The sequence below is a fragment of the Loxodonta africana genome, chromosome 18 (assembly GCF_030014295.1).
Source record: "Loxodonta africana isolate mLoxAfr1 chromosome 18, mLoxAfr1.hap2, whole genome shotgun sequence".
Lineage (NCBI taxonomy): Eukaryota > Metazoa > Chordata > Mammalia > Proboscidea > Elephantidae > Loxodonta > Loxodonta africana.
The window spans coordinates 45,538,152-45,565,680 of NC_087359.1; the positions used below are offsets into that span (position 1 = coordinate 45,538,152).

Genomic DNA, 27,529 nt, shown 5'->3' on the forward strand with positions numbered 1-27,529 from the left:
TCCCACCTGAACACCATCATACTTCTATTCACAGTGCTTCACCAACATTTAATGAGTGTCTCCTAAGGGCCCAGAGTGGCGCTTTACTGACATTATTTCTTGTAAACCTCGATAACCTAAAAAGAGATTCAAAAACTCATTTTACAGAGAAGAAACCTGAGGTAAAGAGAAATTAAGTCATGGTCCCTGCCCACACAGAACTAAGAATCTACACAAGGCACCTATGCCAATTCCCTGTCTCCAGAGTTGACCACAACTAAGCCACAAGACACAAACTCTAACCAAGCTTCTGACCCTCCTCCTCAACAGAAAAAAAATAAAAAACAAAAAACACCACACATCCATGGTATAATGAGATGAGTACTGATTTGGACAGTCACGAGACTACATTATAGTTCTGGCTCTGCCACTGACCAGCTAATGTAGGATAAATAGGGACGGTTATTTCTGGGCCTCAGTCTTCCGAGAAAAGAAGGACACGTGGGGGAGGGAGGGAAGGAAGAAGCGTTAGAAAATCCCCCAGGCCCCTTCTTTATAGGTACTCATTGGATAGAGTGAGAAGTAGTGTTTCCATCCTCAGGACACAGTGAGTTAGCTCTCCATCAATAACTGCTTCTGGTTAACTTATTCTTTATAGAATGCCTGCAATGTACCAGGAGTTTTGCCCGATATCTAATATACATCTTCTCATTTAATCCTCAGAAAAACCCTGCAAGGTAGATACTATACTCATTTTTTTTTTCAAATTAGGGAGTGGCGGTTCTGTCAGTGTAAGTAACTTGCCCAGAAACACTGAGCTAGGAATCAGAAGAGCCAAGACTCACACCCAAGCTTATCTGATTCCAGAACCTGCCTTCCTCCTAACTCCCCATTTACTCAGTTGGATGAACCAAGGTAAAGTGCTTTTATCTAACTTTAGCTTTAAGTCATGGCATCTGCTTATGCTTCTGAACAGGGGAGGCCCCACATTTTAAAATGAATCTGGGGGAAAGGCATTTGAAACTTATTCAACTAGAATTTAAGCCCAAGACACTCGTGAACTAACTGGCTTTTCTGGGGAAGAATGACTAGCATTTTCAGAGTAGGAATTTCAACCAATAATTTCAATTTACTCCTTTAAGTTGTTGCTTTTAAAAGATTCAGAAAGTAAAACTTGGGGAAAAAAAATTGGAGGAAGAAAGGATGGACTATGAAATGATTGACCTGCTGCAGGAAAAAAAAAAAAATCAAGAGTTGGAGACAGCAGAATTACAATCTTGACGTTAGTCCCACATGGGTTATTACTCTTGATATCATTATAGCCAAATGGAATGAAAATAGAAGGGGGAGAAAAATCTCCGTGGGTATTGCAATTTAAATTTGCCCTGTAAGCTAATACTGTATATTTAGAGACAGAGCAGACAGGGTGGTTGGTGGCTCAGAGTATGTGCAGGGCTCACTGTGCCAGCTAACCAAAGCAGACATTCATTAGAGCAAAATGTAGATTTCCATTTCTTGGCATCTGACATGGGCTCTTTCCTTGGAAAGAAATGTCAATTTGGCCAAAAGTGTGAAGCCTACAATAAAAGCATTGGGACTGTGGATTTCATCTAGTCTGCACATTCCCACCCCTTCCTTTCCTACTGTGGAAATCCAGTCGAGAATTGGGGTGCTGAGTGCGGAGGGAGCAGGAGAACTGACTGGGACAGGAAATGCTGAAAAGAGGGCAGGAGACTGGGGGTGGGTAGAGTAAACTCCAAAATGTCTTATTTTCTTTTGGCTTTCAGTGACCACTCTCTCTTGCCCCAAAACTGCCCGACACAAGAAACCAACCACAATTACTGTTTTGCACAGGGCCCTAAACAATGGCAGCTTCCAGACCATTGGCACCGCCTGCTAGGTCTGCATGTACTGGGTGCTCATTCACAGCCCGTGGGTAGTCTATGCAAAATGCCAGCATCTGAGGCAGGCCACGGAAGAGGCCTCCCTGGCTTTAAAATTTCACTCTGTTTGTTTCTTTTGTTCAATAGACTGGAAAGACTATGACGACAGAGAGCCCAGACACAAGGGACAGAGTGAAGTTTTGGAAGGGCTGCTGCAGCAGGTCCGAGCCCTTCATCAACACTACAGTTGCCGGGGTAAGGATAAAAATCTGCGCTGCGCCATTGGCTGAGGTCTGGGTAGCGCCGGTAATTTTAGCAGTTTCCTAACTGGGTCATACCTTCTCATTCATCAGGGAGAGAGAGATATTAATATTTGTACATCTGGAATCACTCTACAGCACTATCTTGCTTTAACCCTTAAGAAGAGACTTCCCTTTTCTTCCTTCCCTTCCTTTCTTTCTCTCTCACCCTCTCTCCATAGGAACATTTGGAAGAAAGCACAGGAAAAACAACAGCTGCCACTCGTTCCCTTCCCTTTGAATTGTTTTCTTCACAAGACGCCTCAGCAGTGCTGGGTCTTGGGGTATTTATCCTCAGATGTTTCTCTTCCAAGGAAAATTCTCTGAGCATTCCTGAGAGAACTGAACCAATTATAACAGCGACAATTATAAACCTTCATATACATTCACAATATAGTTTACAGTGCAATTTCACATCCAGTGTCTCTTTTTCCTTCTCATTTTGGCAATTACTACTGAGGTTAAGTGACTTGCCTAAGATCACAATGCCAGGAAAAGACAGAATTAGGGCTTGAACCTGGATTTTCTGAATCCAAGTCTAATCGTTTGTCTCCCACCCTGATCTCAGGACTGGCCACTAAAGTTTAATCTCACCCTGAATTTTAATCTACCCCTGTACTAATGCTCAGGGGAAACAAAGCATACCATCTCTAGACCCTAACCAACTACACCCAGAGAATCTCTGAGAAACTTTTGAAAAGCTTCTCTTCTAGATGGGACTGGGTCAGGTTTCCGATCTGTGTAATGATTCGTGGAAGAGGCACTTAGCTTTATTTGGAGAATTAAAGCCTCCATAAAGTTTTCATTTTCCATGCTCCTTCACCCACCAGATCTTCAACTGCATTGTGCTGTCTAGATTCTGGGCGCTGCTGGGCCAGATGGGGTAAGAAATGCACAGCCGAAACTAAGAGATGCTAGCTGAGTTTTGGCTAGGTGCAAATAAATCATACTTAGCATTAGCAAAGAGTTGTTCCCAGTTGGAGCCCTGGTGGCACAGTGGTTAAGAGCTTAGCTGCTAACAAAAAGGTTGGCAGTTTGAATCCACCAGCCGCTCCTTGGAAACTTTATGGGGCAGTTCTGCTCCGTCCTGTAGGGTTGCTATCAGTCAGAATCGATTCAACAGCAGTAGGTTTGGTGTTTTGGTTTTTGTTCCCAATTACTACGACGACTGAGCCCTTCAGAAATGTTGCCAAAGCTAGAAATGAGGACAAGTGTTTGCAAGAAAATAAAGTTCTTCTAATGAGTGATTCATTGGGAGATGTAAATATGTGTGCAAGAAGCTTGAGAAGGAAACACAAGCGTGCTCTTCCTTCCCAGATCTCTAGGAATACTTACCTAGACCAGTACCTTCAGTGTGCCATATTGACCAAAGTAGACACAGTTCTCAGTTACCCATGGCTCATTTAACTAGCTCAGGCATTATCTAGGCTCCGTTCTCCTCTTCTGCCTCCAGCTGCCTCTTTATCACTCCCCTGCCCATTGATTTGTGTATGGAAGGCAAAGGTAATAAAGTAATTAGACCAAGGCAGATAATTTTTTGATACTCATAAGCCACTTTGTGTGTGGTCTTTATCAGAGGGAGAAAGTTAAAGCTACTCATTAGAATGAAGCTTTTATTTGTATATTATTTGAGGATTTAGATACTCTCCTCATTACTATCTGATGATCAAGAAATGATTGTGTAGATGACCCAATTTTTTCTGTACTTTCCATTCACGTTTTCTCATGTACAGGTAGTCCCCAACTTACAACGGTTACATTCTAACAACTCCATCATAAGTCGGTTCTGACAAAAGTCAAATGCCTCATTTTTTTTTTAGTTTTCATTACGATTGCCTTTTATTACCAATGTCTTTATAAATCGATCTTTATTTGTCTTTGGGGGTTGGAAATATTACACATAAACTTACAGATACATTTAATATATACATAGATTATAAAAAATATGCAAATTATAAAACTTTACTCCTACAATGAAGAAGAGTTGGGTGATGCTGGCAATTCATCAGTTGCAGTAATAACTCCACTTGTGGAAGGTTCTGGATCATCTGGATTATCCCTGGAAACGGGGATGGCATTCCCAGTCAGAAAATTAGTGAGAGTTGTCTGTTATGGTACTTTTTTTTTTCTTCATACATTTCATGGTAACATCTCACTGCTTCTCAAATCTGCCTATCGACTTTAGCAAAGCAATCAGCCCCCAATTAAGTTTAGAAAAAAACTTCAGCTAATACTTTCACTGTAAAAATTTTTGACAACTTTTCTCCTTCCTCTTCCTTATTACTTCTTTCTTCTTCAACATTTCTTTCCTCTTCAAAATAGAATAAGATCTGATCTGTCAATTGCCCCTCTTGGTGATCTATGAGCTGTACCCCATCGTCAATATCAAGTTCTAAATTCAGTGTTCCTGCCATATGGACAATTTTCCCACCAATCTCTTCCATCATGTTATCCTGATCAAATGCTTGGAACTTTCTATCCATTACAACTTCTGACACTGATACTGACTCCATTGTAGACCAGGCCATAGCCTGCTATATGGCGGTGTTTTGAACAATAAATCATAAAACTGAACATATTTGAGTGAACATCTGAGAATGACAGCATCAGCAAACTATGAGCTGCGACATTGTACGTAGTACATATTACTAATGATAAAGTGTACAGAAAAAAATGGATGTCGGCATGACTCTAATAAGTCATTAGTCACGGACTACTTGTACATGCTTTTACCCCGCAGGGATGTAAATATACCCACAATATTAGGAACGAGTTAAGGAAGATAAGGTAGAAAGTCCCAAAAAGGACATCTGCTTTTATCTTCAAATGTACTCTGGATACTTACATAGTATCCGAAATGTGTTTTTCTTAGTTATCTAGTGCTGCTATAACAAAAATACCACAAGTAGACGGCTTTAACAAAGAGAAATTTGTTCTCTCACACTTTAGGAGGCTAGAAGTCTGAACTCAGCACTAGCACCAGGGGAAGACTCTTCCTCTGTCAGCTCTGAAGGAAGGTCCTTGTCATCAATCTTCCCCTAGTCTAGGAGCTTCTCAGAGCAGGGTCCAAAGGACATGCTCTGCTCCCAGTTCTGCTTTCTTGGCAGTAGGAGGTCCCCCTTTCTCTCTGCTCACTTCTCTCTTTTATATCTCAAAAGTGATTGACTCAACCTTCAACCTAATCTTGTAGATTGAGTCCTGCCTCATTAACATAACTGCCTCTAATCTGTCTCATTCATATCATAGAGGTAGGATTTATAACACGTAGGAAAGTCAGATCAGATGACAAAATGGTGGATAATCACACAACACTGGGAATCGTGGCCTAGCCAAGTTGACACACATTTTGGGGGCGACACAATTCAATCCATAACGGGGCTCTACAGAATGCTGGTTCTATAAGACATTCTGTTAAAAAAAAAAAAAAAGTTTTCTGGTCAAGAAAGTTTGGAAAATGTTGCATTCTATATTCTTCTCCAGGAAATGTATGATAAAAATTAAAATATTAGATGTGCTGAGAAATCATATTGAATTTGGTTAACCAAACATTTTCCCAAGTTACTAGGTTATGGAACACTTTTTTCACAGAATCAGTGTTACAAAGCACAAACTTTGGGAAATGTTGAACAATAATACGACAAAAAAAAAAAAAAAGAAATTACTTCACACAAAAAAGGAATGATTCTAAGATGATTGAATATAATTCTCTCTCAGTCTAAGAGGATAAATGAAGGATAATGTAAGCATCACATATAGAAAACTACAAAATTGTTATTTATAATACTCAACTACATTGAGATACTATGGGGTTATTGGGGAAATAAACCTTAACAAACTTTAAAATTAGAAAAAAAAGAGGATTGTCTCAAATCCCTGTTCTACTACACACAAGCAATGTGTCATTGGGAAAATTATTTAACCTCTCTGAGCCTTAGCATCTTTTTTTTTTTTAAATAATTTTTATTGTGCTTTAAGTGAAAGTTTACAAATCAAGTCAGTCACATATAAGCTTATATACACCTTACTCCATACTCCCACTTACTCTCCCCCTAATGAGTCCGCTCCTTCCTTCCAGTCTCTCCTTTCGTGACAATTTTGCCAGTTTCTAACCCTCTCTACCCTCCCGTCTCCCCTCCAGACAGGAGATGCCAACATAGTCTCAAGTGTCCACCTGATACAAGTAGCTCACTCCTCATCAGCATCTCTCTCCAACCCATTCTCCAGTCCCTTCCATGTCTGATGAGTTGTCTTCGGGAATGGTTCCTATCCTGGGCCAACACAAGGTTTGGGGACCATGACTGCCGGGATTCTTCTAGTCTCAGTCAGACCATTAAGTCTGGTCTTTTTATGAGAATTTGGGGTCTGCATCCCACTGTTCTCCTGCTCCCGCAGGGGTTCTCTGTTGTGCTCCCTGTCAGGGCAGTCATTGGTTGTGGCCGGGCACCAACTAGTTCTTCTGGTCTCAGGATGATGTAAGTCTCTGGTTCATGTGGCCCTTTTTGTCTCTTGGGCTCACGGTTACCGTGTGACCTTGGTGTTCTTCATTCTCCTTTGATCCAGGTGGGTTGAGACCAACTGATGCATTTTAGATGGCCGCTTGTTAGCATTTAAGACCCCAGACACCACACTTCAAAGTGGGGTGCAGAATGTTTTCATAATAGAATTATTTTGCCAATTGACTTAGAAGTCCCCTTAAGCCATAGTCCGCAAACCCCCGCCCTTGCTCCACTGACCTTCAAAGCATTCAGTTTATCCAGGAAACTTCTTTGCTTTTGGTCCAGTCCAGTTGAGCTGACCTTCCGTGCATTGAGTATTGTCCTTCCCTTCACCTAAAGTAGTTCTTATCTACTAACTAATCGGTAAATAACCCTCTCCCTCCCTCCCTCCCTCCCCCCCAACCACAAAAGTATGTGTTCTTCTCAGTTTATACTATTTCTCAAGATCTTATAATAGTGGTCTTATACAATATTTGTCCTTTTGCATCTGACTAATTTCACTCAGCATAATGCGTTCCAGGTTCCTCCATGTTATCAAATGTTTCACAGATTCGTCACTGCTCTTTATCGATGCGTAGTATTCCATTGTGTGAATATACCACAGTTTATTTAACCATTCATCCGTTGATGGACGCCTTGGTTGCTTCCAGCTTTTTGCTATTGTAAACAGAGCTGCAATAAACATCGCTGTGCATATATCTGTTCGTGTAAAGGCTCTTATTTCTCTAGGGTATATTCCAAGGAGTGGGATTTCTGGGTTGTATGGTAGTTCTATTTCTAACTTTTTAAGAAAATGCCAGATAGATCTCCAAAGCGGTTGTACCATTTTACATTCCCACCAGCAGGGTATAAGAGTTCCAATCTCTCCGCAGCCTCTCTAATATTTATTATTTTGTGTTTTTTGGATTAATGCCAGCCTTGTTGGAGTGAGATGGAATCTCATCGTAGTTTTAATTTGCATTTCTCTATTTTTTTTTTTTAATGGCTAATGATCGAGAGCATTTTCTCATGTATCTGTTAGGTGCCTGAATATCTTCTTTAGTGAAGTGTGTGTTCATATCCTTTGCCCACTTTTTCATTGGGTTGTTTGTCTTTTTGTGGTTCAGTTTTAAGAGAATCATATAGATTTTAGAGATCAGGCGTTGGTCAGAGATGTCATAACTGAAAATTTTTTCCCAATCTGTAGGTGGTCTTTTTACTGTTTGGGTGAAGTCTTTAGATGAGCATAGGTGTTTGATTTTTAGGAGCTCCCACCTATCGGGTTTCTCTTCATCATTTTTGGTAATGTTTTGTATTCTGTTTATGCCTTGTATTAGAGCGCCTAACATTGTCCCTATTTTTAATTCCATGATCTTTATCGTTTTAGTCTTTATGTTTAGGTCTTTGATCTACTTGGAGTTAGTTTTTGTGCATGGTGTGAGGTATGGGTCCTGTTTCATTTTTTTGCAAATGGACATCCAGTTATGCCAACACCATTTGTTAAAAAGACTGTCTTTTCCACAATTAACTGACACTGGGCCTTTGTCAAATATCAGCTGCTCATATGTGGATGGATTTATATCTGGGTTCTCAGTTCTGTTCCATTGGTCTATGTGCCTGTTGTTGTACAAATACCAGGATGTTTTGACTACTGTGGCTGTATAATAGCTTCTGAAATCAGGTAGAGTGAGGCCTCCCACTTTCTTCTTCTTTTTCAGTAATGCTTTGCTTATCTGGGGCTTCTTTCCCTTCCATATGAAGTTGGTGATTTGTTTCTCCATCACATTAAAAAATGTCATTGGAATTTGGATCAGAAGTGCATTGTATGTATAGATGGCTTTTGGTAGAATAGACATTTTTACTATGTTAAGTCTTCCTATCCATGAGCAAGGTATGTTTTTCCACTTATGTAGGTCCTTTTTAGTTTCTTGCACTAGTACTTTGTAGTTTTCTTTGTATAGGTCCTTTACATCTTTGGTAAGATTTATTCCTAAGTATTTTATCTTCTTGGGGGCTACTGTGAATGGTATTGATTTGGTGATTTCCTCTTCGATGTTCTTTTTGTTGATGTAGAGGAATCCAAGTGATTTTTGTATGTTTATCTTATAACCTGAGACTGTGCCAAACTCTTCTATTAGTTTCAGTAGTTTTCTGGAGGATTCCTCAGGGTTTTCTGTGTATAAGATCATGTCATCTGCAAATAGAGATAATTTTACTTCCTCCTTGCCAATCTGGATGCCCTTTAGGACCTCTAGCACAATGCTGAATAAGAGCAGTGATAAAGGGCATCCTTGTCTGGTTCCCGTTCTCAAGGGAAATGCTTTCAGATTCTCTCCATTTAGGGTGATGCTGGCTGTTGGCTTTGCGTAGATGCCCTTTATTATGTTGAGGAATTTTCCTTCAATTCCTATTTTGCTGAGAGTTTTTATCATGAATGGGTGTTGGACTTTGTCAAATGCCTTTTCTGCATCAATTGATAAGATCATGTGCTTTCTTTTGTTTTATTTATATGGTGGATTACATTAACGGTTTTTCTAATATTAAACCAGCCTTGCATACCTGGTATAAATCCCACTTGGTCGTGGTGGATTATTTTTTTGATATGTTGTTGAATTCTATTGGCTAGAATTTTGTTGAGGATTTTTCCATCTATGTTCATGAGGGATATAGGTCTGTAATTTTCTTTTTTTGTGGTGTCTTTTTTTTTTTTTTTTTACCTGGTTTCGGTATCAGGGATATGCTGGCTTCATAGAATGAGTTAGGTGGTATTCCATCATTTTCTATGCTTTGAAATACCTTTAGTAGTAGTGGTGTTAACTCTTCTCTAAAAGTTTGGTAGAACTCTGCAGTGAAGCCGTCCGGGCCAGGGCTTTTTTTTCTTGGGAGTTTTTTGATTACCTTTTCAATCTCTTTTTTTGTTATGGGTCTATTTAGTTGTTCTACTTCTGATTGTGTAAGTTTAGGTAGGTAGTGTTCTTCTAGGAATTCATCCATTTCTTCTAGGTTTGCAAATTTGTTAGAGTACAATTTTTCGTAATAATCTGATATGATTCTTTTAATTTCAGTTGGGTCTGTTGTGATGTGACCCATCTCGTTTCTTATTTGGGTTATTTGTTTCCTTTCCTGTATTTCTTTAGTCAGTCTGGCCAATGGTTTATCAATTTTGTTAATTTTTTCGAAGAACCAGCTTTTGGCTTGTTAATTCTTTCAATTGTTTTTCTGTTCTCTAATTCATTTAGTTCAGCTCTAATTTTTATTATTTGTTTTCTTCTGGTGCCTGATGGATTCTTTTGTTGCTTGCTTTCTATTTGTTCAAGTTGTAGGGACAGTTCTCTGCTTTTGGCTCTTTCTTCTTTTTGTATGTGTGCATTTATCGATATAAATTGACCTCTGAGCACTGCTTTTGCTGTGTCCCAGAGGTTTTGATAGGAAGTGTTTTCATTCTCGTTGCATTCTATGAATTTCTTTATTCCCTCCTTAATGTCTTCTATAACCCAGTCTTTTTTCAGGAGGGTATTGTTCAGTTTCCAAGTATTTGATTTCTTTTCCCTGATTTTTCTGTTATTGATTTCCACTTATATGGCCTTGTGGTCTGAGAAGATGCTTTGTAATATTTCGATATTTTGGATTCTGCAAAGGTTTGTTTTATGACCTAACATGTGGTCTATTCTAGACAATGTTCCATGTGCGCTAGAAAAAAAAGTATACTTTGCAGCCGTTGGGTGCAGTGTTCCGTATAAGTCTATGAAGTCAAGCTGGTTGATTGTAGCAATTAGGTCTTACATGTGGAGGTCCTGACCTTCTCCGAAAGTGGTGTGTTGAAGTCTCCTACTATAATTGTGGAGGTGTCTATCTCACTTTTCAGTTCTGTTAAAATTTGATTTATGTATCTTGCAGCCCTGTCATTGGGTGCATAAATATTTAATATGGTTATATCTTCCTGGTCTATTGTCCCATTAATCATTATGTAGTGTCCTTCTTTATCCTTTGCGGTGGATTTAAAGTCTATTTTGTCAGAAATTAATATTGCTACTCCTGCTCTTTTTTGCTTGTTGTTTGCTTGATGTATTTTTTTCCATCCTTTGAGTTTTAGTTTGTTTGTGTCTCTAAGTCTAAGGTGTGTCTCTTGTAGGCTGCATATAGACGGATCATGTTTCTTTATCCAGTCTGAGGCTCTCTGTCTCTTTGTTGGTGCATGTAGTCCATTTACATTCAGCGTAATTATAGATAAGTATGTGTTTAGTGCTGTCATTTTGATGCCTTTTTGTGTGTGTTGTTGACAATTTCATTTTTCCACTTACTTTTTTGTGCTGAGACGTTTTTCTTTGTAAATTGTGTGTTCCTCATTTTCATAGTAGTTGAATTTATGTTTGCTGAGTTGTTATGTTTTTCTTGGTTTTTATTTTGAGTTATGGAATTGTTAGACCTCTTTGTGGTTACCTTAATATTTACCCCTATTTTTCTAAGTAAAAACCTAACTTGTATCATCCTATATTGCCTTGTTTCTCTCTCCATATGGCAGTTCTGTGCCTCCTGTATTTAGTCCCTCTTTTTGATTATTGTGATCTTTTACATATTGACTTCAATGACTTCCTGTTTTGAGCATTTTTTTCTTTTTAAAATTAATCTTAATTTGTTTTTGTGATTTCCTTATTTGAGTTGATATCAGAATGTTCTGTTCCGTGACCTTGTGTATCTGATATTATTGATTTTCTGGCCAAACAATTTCCTTTAGTATTTCTTGTAGCTTTGGTTTGGTTTTTGCAAATTCTCTAAGCTTGTGTTTATCTGTAAATGTTTTAATTTCACCTGCATATTTGAGAGAGAGTTTTGCTGGATATATGATCCTTGGCTGGCAGTTTTTCTCTTTCAGTGCTCTATATATGTCATCCCATTGCCTTCTTGACTGCATGGTTTCTGCTGAGTAGTCTGAACTTATTCTTATTGATTCTCCTTTGTAGGAGACCTTTCTTTTATCCCTGGCTGCTTTTAAAATTTTCTCTTTATCTTTGGTTTTGGCAAGTTTAATGATCATATGTCTTGGTGATTTTCTTTTTGGATCAATCTTATATGGGGTTCGATGAGCATCCTGGATAGATATCCTTTCATCTTTCCTGATGTCAGGGAAGTTTTCTGCCAACAGATCTTCAACTATTCTCTCTGTATTTTCTGTTATCCCTCCCTGTTCTGGGACTCCAATCACACGCAAGTTATTTTTCTTGATAGAGTCCCACATGATTCTTAGGGTTTCTTCATTTTTTTTAATTCTTTTATCTGATTTTTTTTTCAGCTATATTGGTGTCAATTCCCTTGTCCTCCAGGTCCCTCACTCTGCATTCCAATTGCTGGAGTCTGCTCCTCTGACTTCCTATCGAGTTGTCTAATTCTGTAATTTTACTGTTAATCTTTTGGATTTCTGAATGCTGTCTCTCTATGGATTCTTGCAGCTTATTAATTTTTCCACTATGTTCTTGAATGATCTTTTTGATTTCTTAACTGCTTTATCAGTGTGTTCCTTGGCTTTTTCTGTAGATTGCCTTATTTCATTTATGAGGTGAAGTGTCTGTTCATATCCTTTGTCCATTTTTTAATTGGGTCATTTGTCTTTCTGTTGTTGAGGTTTTGCAGTATCTGGTAGATTTTAGATTAGACCCTTATCAGATACGTCATAGCCAAATATTTTTTCCCAGTCTGTAGGTTGTCTTTTTATTCTTTTGATGAAGTCTTTTGCTGAGCATAAGTGTTTGATTTTTAGGAGCTCCCATTTATCTAGTTTCTCTTCTGGTGTTTGTGTATTGTTAGTTATGGTTTGTATTCTGTTTATGCCATGTATTAGCGCTCCTAGCATTGTCCCTATTTTTTCCTCCCTGATCTTTATCGTTTTAGATTTAATATTTATGTCTTTGATCCATTTTCAGTTAGTTTTTGTACATGGTGTGAGGTATGGGTCTTGTTTCATTTTTTTTTTTGTAGATGGATATCCAGTTATGCCCACACCGTTTTCCCCATTTAACAGACTTTGGGCTTTTGTCAAATATCAGCTGCTCATAAGAGGATGAATTTACATCTGGATTCTCAATTCTCTTCCATTGGTCTGTATATCTGTTCTTGTACCACTACCAGGCTGTTTTGACTACCGTGTCTCTATAATAGGTTCTAAAATAAGGTAGTATGAGGCCTCCTGCTTTGTTCTTCTTCAGTAATGCTTCACTTATCTGGGACCTCTTCCCTTTCCATATGAAGTTGGTGATTTTTTTCTCCGTCTCAAAAAATGTCATTGGAATTTGGATTGGGATTGCATTGTATCTGTTGATCACTTTGGACAGAATTGACATTTTCACAATGTTGAGTCTCCCTATCCATGAGCATGGTATGTTTTTCCACTTAGGTAGGTCTCTTTTGGTTTCTTGCAATAATGTTTTATAATTTTCTTTGTATAGGTCTTTTACGTCTCTAGTTAGATTTATTCCTAAGTATTTTATCTACCCCCACGTGTCTGTCAGTTTGTCGTACTGTGGGGGCTTGTGTGTTGCTGTGATGCTGGAAGCTATGCCACTGGTATTCAGACACGAGCACGATCACTCATGGAGGAAAGATTTCATCTGAGCTTCCAGACTAAGACAGACTAGGAAGAAGGACTCAGCAGTCTACTTCTGAAAAGCATTAGCCCACGAAAACCTTATGAATAGCAGCAGAACATTGTCTGATATAGTGCTGGAAGATGAGCCCCCCAGGTTGGAAGGCACTCAAAAGATGACTGGGGAAGAGCTGCCTGCTCCAAGTAGAGTCGACCTTAATGATGTGGATGGAGTAAAGCTTTCAGGACCTTCATTTGCTGATGTGGCATGACTCAAAATGAGAAGAAACAGCTGCAAACATCCATTAATAATCGGAACCTGGAATGTACAAAGTATGAATCTAGGAAAATTGGAAATCGTCAAAAATGAAATGGAATGCATAAACATTGATATCCTAGGCATTAGTGAGCTGAAATGGACTGGTATTGGCCATTTTGAATTGGACAATCATATAGTCTACTATGCTGGGAAGGACAACTCAAAGAGGAATGGTGTTGCGTTCATCGTCAAAAATAACATTTCAAGATCTATCCTGAAGTACAATGCTGTCAGTGATAGAATAATATCCATACACCTACAAGGAAGACCAATTAATATGACTATTTTTCAAATTTATGCACCAACCACTAGGGCCAAAAATGAATAGAAGATTTTTATCAGCTGCTGCAATCTGAAATTGATCAAACATGCAATCAAGATGCATTGCTAATTACTGGTGATTGGAATGTGAAAGTTGGAAACAAAGAAGAAGGATCAGTAGTTGGAAAATATGGCCTTGGTGATAGAAACAATGCTGGAGATCAAATGATAGAATTTTGCAAGACCAATGACTTCTCCATTGCAAATACCTTCCTTCACCAACATAAACGGCGACTATACAAATGGACCTCGCCAGATGCAACATACAAAAATTAAATTGACTACATCTGTGGAAAGAGACAGTGGAAAAGCTCAATATCATCATTCAGAACAAGGCTAGGGGCTGACTGTGGAACAGACCATCAATTGCTCATATGCAAGTTCAAGCTGAAACTGAAGAAAATCAGAGCAAGTCCACAAAAGCCAAAATATGACCTTGAGTATATCCCACCTGAATTTAGAGACCATCTGAAGAATACATTTGACCCACTGAACACCAGTGACTGAAGACCAGATGAGTTGTGGAATGATCTCAAAGACATCATCCATGAAGAAAGCAAGAGGTCATTGAAAAGACAGGAAAGAAAGAAAAGACCAAGACAGATGTCAGAGGAGACTCTGAAAGTTGCTCTCAAACGTCGAGCAGCTAAAGCAAAAGGAAGAATTGATGAAGTAAAAGAACTGAACAGATTTCAAAGGGCAGCTCGAGAAGACAAAGTATTATAATGACATGTGCAAAGAGCTGGAGATGGAAAACCAAAAGGGAAAAACACCCTCAGTGTTTCTCAAGCTGAAAGAACTGAAGAAAAAATTCAGGCCTTGAGTTGCAATAGTGAAGGATTCTACGGGGAACATATTAAACAATGCAAGAAGCATCAAAAGAAGATGGAAGGAATACACAGAGTCATTGTACCAAAAAGAATTAGTTGATGTTCAACCATTTCAAGAGGTGGCATATGATCAGGAACCCATGGTACCGAAGGAAGAAGTCCAAGCTGCTCTGAAGGCATTGGCGAAAAACAAGCCTCCAGGAATTGATGGAATATCAATTGAGAAGTTTCAACAAACAGATGCGACGCTGGAGGTACTCACTGGTCTATGCCAAGAAATATGGAAGACAGCTTCCTGGCCAACTGACTGGAAGAGATCCATATTTATGCCTATTCCCAAGAAAAGTGATCCAACCGAATGTGGAAATTATAAAACAATATCATTAACATCACATGCAAGCAAAATTTTGCTGAAGATCATTCAGAAACGGCTGCAGCAGTATATCGACAGGGAACTGCCAGAAATTCAGGCTGGTTTCAGAAGAGGACGTGGAACCAGGGATATCATTGCTGATGTCAGAGGGATCCTGGCTGAAAGCAGAGAATACCAGAAGGATGTTTACCTGTGTTTTATTGACTATGCAAAGGCATTCAACTGTGTGGATCATAATAAATTATGATTAACATTGCAAAGAATGGGAATTCCAGAACACTTAATTGTGCTCATGAGGAACCTTTACATAGATCAAGAGGCAGTTGTTTGGACAGAACAAGGGGATACTGAGTGGTTTAAAGTCAAGAAAGGTGTGCGTCAGGGTTGTATTCTTTCACCAAACCTATTCAATCTGTATCCTGAGCAAATAATACGAGAAGCTGGACTATATGAAGAAGAACGGGGCATCAGGATTGGAGGAAGACTCGTTAACAACCTGCGTTATGCAGATGACACAACCTTGCTTGCTGAAAGTGAAGAGGACTTGAAGCACTTACTAATGAAGATCATAGACCACAGCCTTCAGTATGGATTGCACCTCAACATAAAAAAAACAAAAATCCTCACAACTAGACCAATGAGCAACATCATGATAAACGGAGAAAAGACTGAAGTTGTCAAGGATTTCATTTTACTTGGATCCACAATCAACAGCCATGGAAGCAGCAGTCAAGAAATCAAAAGACGCATTGCATTGGGTAAATCTGCTGCAAAGGACCTCTTTAAAGTGTTGAAGAGCAAAGATGTCACCTTGAAGACTAAGGTGCGCCTGACTCAAGTCATGGTATTTTCAATTGCATCATATGCATGTCAAAGCTGGACAATGAATAAGGAAGACCAAGGAAGAACTGATGCCTTTGAATAGTGTTGGTGAAGAATATTGAATATACCATGGACTGCCAAAAGAACAAACAGATCTGTCTTGGAAGAAGTACAATCAGAATGCTTCTTAGAAGCAAGAATGGCGAGACTGTGTCTTACATACTTTGGACATGTTGTCAGGAGGGATCAGTCCCTGGAGGACAACATTCTTGGCAGAGAACAGGGTCAGCGGAAAAGAGGAAGACCCTCAACGAGGTGGATTGACACACTGGCTGCAACATTGAGCTCAAGCATAACGACGACTGTAAGGATGGCTCAGGACCGGGCAGTGTTTCGTTCTCTTGTGCATACAGTCACTATGAGTCGGAACCGATTCGACAGCACCTAACAATACCAACAACATTTCATCTTCTTGGGCCTGTTGTAAATGGTACTGATTTGGTGATTGCTTTTTCGAAGTCAGAGGAATCCAACTGACTTGTATGCTTATCTTGTATCCTGATTCTCTGCTGAACTCTTCTATTAGTTCCAGTGGTTTTCTTGTGGAGTCTTTGGGGTTTTCCATGTGTAAGATCATATCATCTGCAAATAGGGATACTTTTACTTCTTCCTTAACAACTTAGATGCCCTTTATTTCTTTTTCTTTCCTTATTCCTCTGGCTAGGACCTCTAACAATGCTGAATAAGAGTGGTAATAAAGGGCATCCTTGTCTGGTTCCCATCCTCGAGGGGAATGCTTTCAGACTTTCTCAGTTTAGGATAATGTCTGTTGGCTTTGTGTAAATGCCCTTTATCATGTTGAGGAATTTCCCTTCTATTCCTATTTTGCTGTGAGTTTTTATCATGAATGGGTATTGGACTTTGTCACATGCCTTTTCTGCATCCACTGATAAGATCATGTGGTTCTGGTCTTTTGTTTTATTTATGTGATGGATTACATTGATTGTTTTTCTAGTGTTGAACCATTCCTGCATACCTGGTATGAATCCTACTTGGTCATGGTGAATTATTTTTTTGTATGTTGCTGAATTCTATCAGCTAGAATTTTGTTCAAGATTTTTGTGTCTATGTTCATGAGGGATATTGGTCTTTAATTTTCTTTTTCTGTGTCTTTACCTGACTTTGCTATCAGTGTTATGCTGGCTTCATAGAATAAGTTTGGGAGTATTCTATCCTTTTCCATGCTCTGAAATACCTTTAGGAGTACTGCTATTAACTCCTCTCTGAAAGTTTGGTAGAATTCTCCAGTGAAGCCATCAGGGCCAGGGCTTTTTTTTGTTAGGAGTTTTTTTGTTTTTACCTCTTCACTCTCATCTTTTGTCATAGGTTTATTTAATTTTTCTACCTCAATTTGTATTGGTTTAGGTAGGTAGTGTTTTTCTAGAAATTTGTCCCTTTCCTCTAAGTTTTCAAATTTGTTGGAGTACTGTTTTTCATAATACTCTGTTATGATTCTTTTAATTTCAGTTGGGTCTGTTGTGATATCACCCATCTCATTTCTTACTTGGGTTATTTGCTTCCTCTCTTGTTTTCCTTTTTTCAGCTTGGCCAATGGTTAATCAATTTTCTTGATGTTTTCAAAGAACCAGCTTTTAGTCTTGTTGATTCTTTCAATTGTTTTTCTATTCTCTATTTCATTTATCTCTGCTCTAATTTTTATTATTTGCTTTCTTCTTGTGCTCAAGCATTTGTTTTGCTGCTCTCTTTTTCTTTTTTGAGTTGTAGGGTTAATGTTTTGATTTGGGCCCTTTCTCGTTTTTGGATGTGTGCATTTATTGCTATAAATTGACCTCTGAGTACTGCTTTTGCTGTGTCCCAAAGGTTCTGGTAGGATGTGTTTTCATTCTCATTTGATTCTGTGAATTTCTTTATTCTATCCTTGATTTCTTCTATAACCCAGTAGTTTTTGAGCAGGACGTTGTTCAGTTTCCATGTATTTTTTTTCCTTGCTTTTTCTCTTATTGATTTCTACTTTCATGGCTTTATGGTTAGAAGAGATGCATTGTAATATTTGATGTTTTGGATTCTGTTAAGGCTTGCTTTGTGCCCTAATATGTGGTCTATTCTGGAGAATGTTCCATGTGCATTGCAAAAGAACGTATATTTGGCTGCTGTTGGGTGTAGTGTTCTGTATATGTCTATGACATGAATTTGGTTGATTGTGGCATTAAGATCTTCTGTGTCTTTATTGAGCTTCTTTCTAGATGTTCTGTCCTTCACTGAAAGTGGTGTGTTGAAGTCTTCTATTATTATTGTGGAACTGTATTTCTCTTTTCAATGCTGTAAGAGTTTGTTTTATGTATTTAGGAACCCTGTCATTGGATGCATAAATATGTATTACAGTTATGTCCTCCTGGGGTTTTGACCCTTTAGTCATTATATACTGTCTTTCCTCATCCTTTGTGGTGGATTTTGCTTTAAAGTCTATTTTGTCAGAGATTAATATTGCCACTCCTGCTCTTTTTTGATTGTTGTTTCCTTGATATATTCTTTTCCATCCTTTGAGTTTCAGTTTGTTTATGACGTTGAGTCTAAGGTGTGTCTCTTTTAGGCAGCATATAGACAGATTTTTTTTTTTAATCCATTCTGCCATTATCTGTCTCTTTGCTGGTGCACTTAGTCCATTTACATTCAGGGTAATTATTGATAGTTATGAGTTTAGTGCTGTCGTTTTGATTTTTGTGTGTATGTGTGGTGTTGACAGATTGTTCCACTTAATTTTCTGTGCTGAGTCGTTTTTCTTTAGATATTTTCATCTTTTTCATTGTTGTTGATTTTGTTTTTGCTGAGTCTTTACGTTTTTCTTCTTTTTTATTTTGATGTATAGATTTCTTAGTGTATTTTATGGTTATCATAAAATTTACCTCTATTTGTCTAAATTTAAACCCATCTTTTATCTCTTGATACTGCCTTAACTTTCTTCCCATATGAAAGTTCTGTGACTACATTATTTAGTCCCTCTTTTTTGTTTTAATGTTGTTGTCTTTTACATATTGATGTCTCTGTTTCCCTATTTTCAGTGTTTTAGCTTTCACTTATTTTTGTAACTTCCCTATCTGGGTTGATATCTGGTTGTTCTGTCCTGTCTTGGGTTGTTATCTGATATTATTGATTCTCTAGCTGGAGGACTCCCTTTTAGTATTTCTTGTTATTCTGGTTTGGTTTTTAAAAATTCCCTTAACTTTTGTTTATCTGGAAATGCTGTAATTTTGCCTTCATATTTGAGAGACAGTTTTGCTGGGTATGTAATTCTTGACTGGCAAATTTTTCTTTCAAGGCTTTGTATATGTCATCCCATTGCCTTCTTGCCTGCATGGTTCTACTGAGTAGTCAGAGTTTAGCCTTATTGACTCTCCTCTGTAGGTGACTTTTTGTTTATCCCTAGCCGCTCTTAAAATTCTCTCTTTATCTTTGGTTTTGGCAAGTTTGATTATAATATGCATTGGTGACTTTCTTTTGGGATCTGCCCCATGTGGTGTTCAATGAGCTTCTTGAATAGATATCTTCTTGTCTTTCATTATATCAGGGAAGTTTTCTGCCAGCAAATTTTCAACAATTCTCTCTGTATTTTCTCTTATCCCCACCTGTTCTGGTATGCCAATCACTCATAGGTTATTCCTCTTGATAGAGTACCACATAATTCTTAGGGTTTCTTCATTTTTTTTTAATTATTTTATCTGATTTCTACTCAGATAAATTGGAGACAGGTAGTTTATCTACAATCTCACTAATTCTTCCATTGCCTAAATTCTGCTCCTATGACTTTCTATTCAGTTGTCTAATTCTGAAATTTTATTGTTAATCTTTTGGATTTCTATTTGCTCTCTTTAAGGATTCTAGGAGTCTGTTAAATTTGTCCTTCTGCTCCTAAATTCCTCTATTGCTTTGTCTGTGTGTTCTTCGCTTGTATGAATTTTGCCTGATCTCCTTCCTGATCTCTTGAAGTGCTCTGTATATTAATTTTTTTAATTCTACCTCTGGTAATTCCAAGATTTTCTCTTCCTCTGGGAGATTTCTTAGTTCTTTGTTTTGGTCACTTGCTGGAGCCATCATGGTCTGCCTCTTTATGTGACTTGATATTGACTGTTGTCTCTGACCCATCAGTAGGTTATTATATTTATTTATTGTATGTTTGCTTACTGTATCCTAGCTTCTTGTTTTGGTTTGTTTTGATATGTACAAATAGGCTGGGCATGTGAGCTACTTTGATTGTTGGTGTTTTTGAAGCTCTCTCGTCCTGTCACTAGTTGGTTAGAGCTGCTACTAGGTGTGTGAGCCCAGGAGTCTGTTTACTTTTCTTACATGGATTCAGCTCAGGTGTCCAGGTCATTGGTCACCAAGTGTGTGGTGCAGGCTCTCACCTACAGTCCTAGATGGACAGAGCTATGTAGGAGTGATTAGAGCAGGCACAGGTACTGGCTGCAGTAGGGAATTACATGCTGAGCAAAGTAGGGGGCTGACAGTTGCCCCTGAGTGCCTAGGTGGAAGGCATGTCCCTGTCCCCCAGAGTGCATAGGTGGGTGGGCTTTGCAGTGGGCCTTTGGGCACCCAATGCTTTTGGCTATAAGGACTGGGAGGCACCACTTATTGTAGGACCCCCATCATGGGTGGCTAGGTAGTATGGGTGAAGCCGCCAGTCCTCAGGTTCCTGAGGTGGGTGGGTGAGGACCCTGCTTAATGGGCATGGAGGTATCAAATGTCACAAATCTGTCACTCCCCCTTGGCTGTTGTTGTCGAAAATAGGCTTCAAGTATATACCCTGTTGTACTATGCTACTGAGGGTCTAAACTGTTGAATGGGCCCACACAGGTCTAGGAAGGGGCAAAAGGCATTCGAAGTCCATGGACTTCTTATGCCTGTGCCTGCCCTGAGTTCCTGGCTTGGTGGGTGTAGTGATTTTTTAAAGCTATGAGGCTGGTTTGGGCACAGTTAGTCCTGAGCTCCCAGTTTAGGGGAGCTGGTGGTTTCTTTTTTTGTTGCTGTTTTTTCATTTGTTTATTTGTTCCATCTCCAAAGCTGGGAGACTGGCTTAGGCACGATAAGTCCCACTTCCGGCCTAGGGGATGCAGCAATCACTGAACACTGCCAGATGGCACCAGAGCAGAGTGGGGAGGGGGTGGGTGAGGGGAAGAGGAGCACTTCTCCTTTACAGAAGCCCCAGAGGGGAAAGGGTTATTTTGATCCTGTGCAGTAGGTTAGATGCTTGCACTTAACTTTCACAGATCCAGCTCCACTTCCCCCTGGCTCCAGAGGCTTGTGCAGACTCTCCACTGCTTGGTTTCTCCCAACATGATAAAAGGCATCCCAAGCGCTACTCCTTGCCTCAGCCCACATGCGCCAAACCGTCCAGCCTGCAGGGTGCCAGCTAGGCCAGGTCTGGTACTCCTTTCCTGCTTTTGAACAGTAGCTCCCTGCCCCTGCCACTCAGTCCTACTCCTCAACTTTGTCTTTGATGTTCAGGGCTCCTAGATTGTTATATAATTGAGTCACTTGTTTTTTCAGGTCTTTGTTGTAAGGGGGCCACAGAAAGCATATGACTATTCCATCATCTTGGCCCTGGCTCCTCTTTAGTCTAGTTTTTAGTTCTTAATTTAATCTTCATTTTATTTAAGTTTTATATGATCATAATGTGAGAGTTACTCTGAAGCCAGACTGCCTGGGTTCAAATCCAGTCTGGACACTTACTAGCTGTGTGACCTTGAACAAGTTGCCTAACCTCTCTCCAGGTCTCATTTCACTCGTATGTAAAATGCAGATAATAATTGTATATGCCTCAGTTAGTCATTGTTTAAAGATTGAATGAGCTAAAATAAGTAAAGCACTTAAAACAGCTTTATTATAAAAAAGCAAGACCACCCATTCTTCATTTTCTGCTTCCTAAAGGCAATTTCTTTCAGTCCTTTTAGCTAATTTTTTTTAATATTTTCTCTGTATCTCTAAGTAGCATGCTTATATTGCTACCTCTTGACTGTCTTTCAAATTTAAGCATTATCTAAGGAAGATGATATATCTCTTTTTTACTCCTCCATCCTCTTATATGCACACACAATTCCTAATCTCCCACATCCTAATACATTTATATTGTAATTTCAGAAAGATCAATATTTATTGTTCACATCATAATAGTTATGTAAATTCTATGATTTTCCTTGCCTGGATAACTTTTTGCTTTCCTTATAGTTAATAATCCTCTCTTATTGTATGTTTTCTTGTTTTTCTATGTGGTTATAACTAATTAATCCTGGAGATATTCTCCAATTATATAAATCTCCTGTCAATACCATCAGACACATTAGGTATTTTCTCAAATGTATCTTCTTAAAGAAACTTCTCATTGGGCTCTCTGAACTGCTCCAGTCTAGACTGGTTGCCTCTGTGCCTGGTGCACAGCTGTCACCCTGGGATCGCCTTTTACCACTATACTGAGAACTCTTCTTGCTACTCTCCAGTATTGGATTTCTTCTTTTTGTATCCCATGTCTTCTTCTTTCTTGGATTAGTCCCTCATTTTGGTGGGACTTTTCCTGAGAGAGTGCCTAGGAGCTAATTTTTTGAGACATTGGGTATCTAAAGATGTATTTCTTCTACTTAACATTTATTCAAAAGTTTGGGTAATAGTAGAATTCTCGGTTGAAATAATTTTTCCTTCTGATTTTGAAGGCAGTGCTTCATTGTCCTCTAACTTTGAATGCTGAGAAGTCTGAAGCCATTCTGATTTCGGAGGTTTCATATGAAAACTGTTTTTTTGTTGTTGTTGTTTTTGTTTTTCCCTCCCTGGAAGGTTTTAGGTTTTCTTTTTCCCTCAGTGTTCTAAAATTTCACTGTGATATGCCTTAGTCTGGGTCTGTTTTTGTCGGTTGTGCTGGGCACTTGGTGGGCCCTTTCAATATGGAAACTTATACCCTCAATTACGGAATGTTTTCTTAAATTGTTTCTTTAATTATTTCTTCCCTTCTTGTCCTCTGCTGTCTCCGATAAAACTCCTGTTATTCAGATGTTGGACCTCCTAGACTAACTAGCCCTTTAATTTCTTTCTTCTTCTCACTCTATTTCCTGTTCTCCATCCCATGTCTTTTTGCTCTACTTTCTTGGAGATTTCCTCAACTTTATTTTCTAAGCCATTTATTGGGATTTTGAGTATTGTATAACATGGGTTTTCTTTCCAATGCTCATTTTTGTTCTCTGAATATTCCCTTTTATAGACCTCTATCCTTTTTTCAGAGACATAATATCATCTCTTGTCTCTCAGGATAGTAATGAAAGGCTTTGTTTCATTTTGTATTTTCTTTTATCTTCATAGCCTTCCTTTTCTCTGAACTGCAGAAACAATAAGCATTTGCTTTTGGCTTCTGCTTTTCCTGTTAGATGTTTTTCTCAACTGCCTAGTGATCCTTGGATGTTTGCTCAATTTTATATACCTGTTGGGAAGCTCTAAACACATAGATAGGGCTCTTTATTTATAGGCTTCACTGTAGAGTTATCTGAGTCATTGAGAAGCCCCCGATGTCAAATTTTGGGTCTTTTCTCTTAGGCTGGTCAGATTCTCTAGAGAAGTTTCTTCTAGTCTCCTGCCTGTGTTGTAAGTTCCAGTGTTCTAAAACTCAGTGGGGAAGCATTCAGTATGGAAAACTATCATTTAATACACCTGTTTCAGGTACAGCACAAACCCACCCCTATACCTGGTGTCTCCCACCACTTCAGAAACGTGTGTTTCTATGTTTTCCAAAGAATAAGGTGCTAGCTTTCTTCTAGAATAGGGAAGGGGCATTTGTCCAGCTATGCAGGGTAGGGGAGAAGATCTGGAAGTCTAACAGCTTTTTAAACAGACGTTCAACAAATTTTCCTGGTTTTAGCTCCACAGTCACCACCACCACCACCCCACTTCCATCAGTATATGGTGCCGATGGAGTGAATCAGATTACTTCTCAGCTTTCTCCACTGTTGGCTTAGTATTCATCTTTCTCAGATCTGTTAAGTCCATTTATCCATCTGCTTTCCACCTTCTGAAATTTACTTGCTTTTTTCTCCTTTCCTATCTCTTTGTTATGGATTTATGTTGTCTCTCTTTTTTCTTCTTTTTTCCTTTTTTAATCTATTTACTCTGGTTTACTGAGGTTTCAGGAGAGAGCGGTATGTAATATATATGTTCAGTATGCTACCTTAATCAGAAGCCCAGCAGCATCATTTTGAAGCAGGATATGACCAGTCAAACTCATGTTCAAGTCAAAAAAAAAGAAAATGCTTTTGCTTTGTTCTGCCATGAATAACCACTGTCAACACAAACTTGAAGCTGGCATGAATGCTTGGGTCAACTGCTCCTATAGGAGCACAGGCAAAGCCACACAAGGCCCCTGCCATGGGTCATCCGCCCAGGTTTCTATGCCTTACAGCAGTGATATGGCCCATTATCTCATCACCAGTGACATGTCTGTCAAAAGTTTGGTGATGACCATAACAACCTCAGCTTCCTTTCATTACACAGAAAATGAGAGTTGAAAGAGGTCTCAGTAAACACCTAGCTCAACTCCATGAAGCACTATTTGCATGGACTTATTTTTATAGGAGTTACTACCTTTATTAGTAGAACCTCAAGTTGTAAATAGAAGAGCAGAGCAGAAGCAGTGGATGATTTGCTCACCACTGTACCAAAAAGTCAGCAGTTTGCATCCACCAGCTGCTTCTTGGAAACGCTCTGGGGCAGCTCTGCTTTATCCTATAGGGTCACTATGACTCAGAATCGACTCAGCAGCAATGGGTATACCCACAGAGCCTTGCACATAGTATAGTCCCACTAAGTATTTGTTCATTTAATGAATGAATGAATGCCTTAGTTTTCCATATACTAGCTTTTTGATCTTGATCAATCCACATCTGACTTCTCAGTCTCCATTTCTTCTTCAGAATAATGAGGATGACAATCATACCTATCCCTACAACTATTTTTAAGCCAACATATACACTAGAAAAAAACAGCTTCAGAATACTAGCAGTGGTTGTACTAGAGTGGTGATATGATATGGGTGGGTTGTGTTTTTTGTTTGTTTGTTTCCTATTCTCCAGATTTTTTGTAATGTACTTATATTAATTTTACAACCAAAATAATAATAATAATAATGGAATAGTAGAGTACAAACAAAACACCTAAGTGGTTTCCCCTGAAATTTAAATATGTCTCATCTTCAACTTTTTTGAGGAGCTGCTCATTAATCAACCATAGGCATCTCAAGATATAAGAACTTCTTGTAGAAATGAATGAGCTGAATCTCTACATAAAACTCAGGATAAGTAGAGGATGAGAATAACTGAGGAGGGCAGGGAACAGGAAGGCAGGGAGATGAGAGGTAGGAATTCCATCTGTCAAATGGAGTTTACACCTTATTTTTCTCCGTGTTCCAGAAAGTTCAAAATTACAAACCACGGGCCGTAAGCAGTCAGTCTCAAGGAGCCTGAAACACCTATTCCATTCCTCAAACAAGTTTGTGAAGACCTTAAAACGGTGGGTCCTGTGCAGTTTTTCCAGAAAGTTTTAGTTTCACAATGATGAGTGGAAACTTGGTGTAAATTTCTTTTGTTATTAAGAGAACCAAGTTCACTCTTCTCAGAATTTGAGCAAATAGTAATTTCTTAGAGAGTTCTAGCCAGTGAACTTGCTATTCTTAACAGGAGTAATTAATGCTCATAGGTATATTTTAAATAATCTTTTACCATGTGCTAAAGGTTTCTGCCCCCCCCAGCCCCCACCCTCCCCCCTAAAAAAACTCAGGCTTGGTAGAAGAGATAGTTAAAGATAATATTTTTATTTTATTTTTAGGGGACTCTACATAGCCGTTATATTTTATTACAAAGACAATATGTTAGTCACCAATGAAGATCAAATACCGATTGTTGAAATAGATGACTCTCACACCAGTTCCATTACACAAGATTTTCTGTGGTTCACAAAGGTATGAGTTCTGATTTCACCTTTTCCCACTTTGCACTGATGTTACTGCACATAAATCTCTGAAACCTTAGTTCAGGGGTCTCCAGTGTTCAAAGTATCGGGGTGGGAGTAAATTATCTCAAAGGTACCTTTCAGACCTAATATGACCTATGCCATAAAAAACTGCAAAGTAGTGTCTACACGACATTTTCAAAGCAAAGAAGCTTGCATCCTGTCAGATTGTGTCTCCACTCTTCTGAGTTATGGGATCATTTGGCAAAGACGAAGCTGTGGATCTGCCTGTTTCATTAGCATTCAGATCTTCTTCCAACTGGGCAGAGATCAAGAAGTTGTTTTGCATGTATCTGAAAATGGACTGGAGAACAAACATGAGGGGTCAGGTTTCCTTCTCCCTGCTTTGCTTTGATGCCATAACCTAAATCATGCACTGGCTTGGACGATGATATGACCTTGTGACTTCTTTTGCAGCTGTCTTGTATGTGGGAAGATATAAGGTGGTTGCGGCAAAGCGTACCTATCTCCATGTCCTCCTCCACAGTACTGCAAACCCGGCAGAAGATGCTCGCGGCAACAGCCCAGTTACAGGTGGGGATCAGGCTTTTAAAATTTCCTTGATCAGTTCAGTCACCAATCCCATCGGCCACCGGAAAAGCAAAAGAGTGGATGCTTTCCTAGTGCAGATCCCTAGGCCTATGAAAGCTTCTAGGATAGTTTGAGCAGCAGACCTGCTCATGTAGGGAATCTGTGTCTTTGGAAATCATGTAAGAAGAGCAGGGGTCTCTCTTGATGAATCTAGGAGTGACCCCTACAAAAGGAGTGAGAAGACTTGAGTTCCAGATTTGATATTAATCAGTCAACTCGTTTCCCCTTTCTGGGCCTCAGTTTCATAACTCGAAAAAGGAGATAAGTTTATTGGTGTCCTGAACTGTACATACATGTGAAAAATGTTGAGTCACCAAATGTTGTGTTATCTGTATTTTTACAATTTGCTACATGGAATGGAGGTCTTCAAGGGATTGCTGAGCTGTTATCAGTGATGGATATCTACCTAAGAAGCTTTCAATTACATGAACATAAATATGTGTAACAGGAATCCATACAACCTGTATTTACTCAGGCTATACCAGCCAAGACATAATAACAGGGGCGTTTAAAAAAAAAATTCTGTTTTCCACCTAATAAAATCTTTTAACACTTAAAAAAAAAAAAAAATCTGTGTTTCTACCCCCACCTGTAATTAGAGGAACTTCAGTTCTTAAAACCCTGAAATATTAGACTCCTAGCAATAATAATAATAGTTGTTATCATTGCAGTTATTTATTCCCAATTAATTCTGAAAGGTAATTTTGCCCCTCCTGTTCTATACTCCATTACATACATGATTTACTGCTTTGCGTACTCAGTTGCCTCCGAGGTTTTAACAAACAGAGCTCTCCTTTTCAACTGACAATTGATTACAGAATCTTCTCCTTCAAATCCAGAATAAGTTCTTGGACCCAGGCCATGATGACTGTGCTGAATTCAAACCACCTCTCCCTTTCATCACTGACCCACTTGCATTGGACCAAGCCACTGTGCCTCAGATGCTCTTTCTTTAATATAAAGTTCATTTCCAGATGGTTCCTTGGTCCCTTAGTAAAGTTCTTTCC

General features: G+C 38.9%; 1 protein-coding gene across 1 annotated transcript in view; it reads left to right on the forward strand.

Annotated features, from left to right (window-relative positions):
* Positions 1 to 27,529, forward strand: part of ANKFN1 (ankyrin repeat and fibronectin type III domain containing 1) — a 196,961-nt gene that overhangs the window by 99,042 nt on the left and 70,390 nt on the right. Inside the window, exons 7-10 of the mRNA XM_023553385.2 lie at positions 2,010 to 2,117; positions 25,334 to 25,433; positions 25,749 to 25,881; positions 26,349 to 26,465. Of these exons, the coding sequence (XP_023409153.2) occupies positions 2,010 to 2,117; positions 25,334 to 25,433; positions 25,749 to 25,881; positions 26,349 to 26,465 (458 nt within the window). The remainder of the gene's footprint in view (positions 1 to 2,009; positions 2,118 to 25,333; positions 25,434 to 25,748; positions 25,882 to 26,348; positions 26,466 to 27,529) is intronic.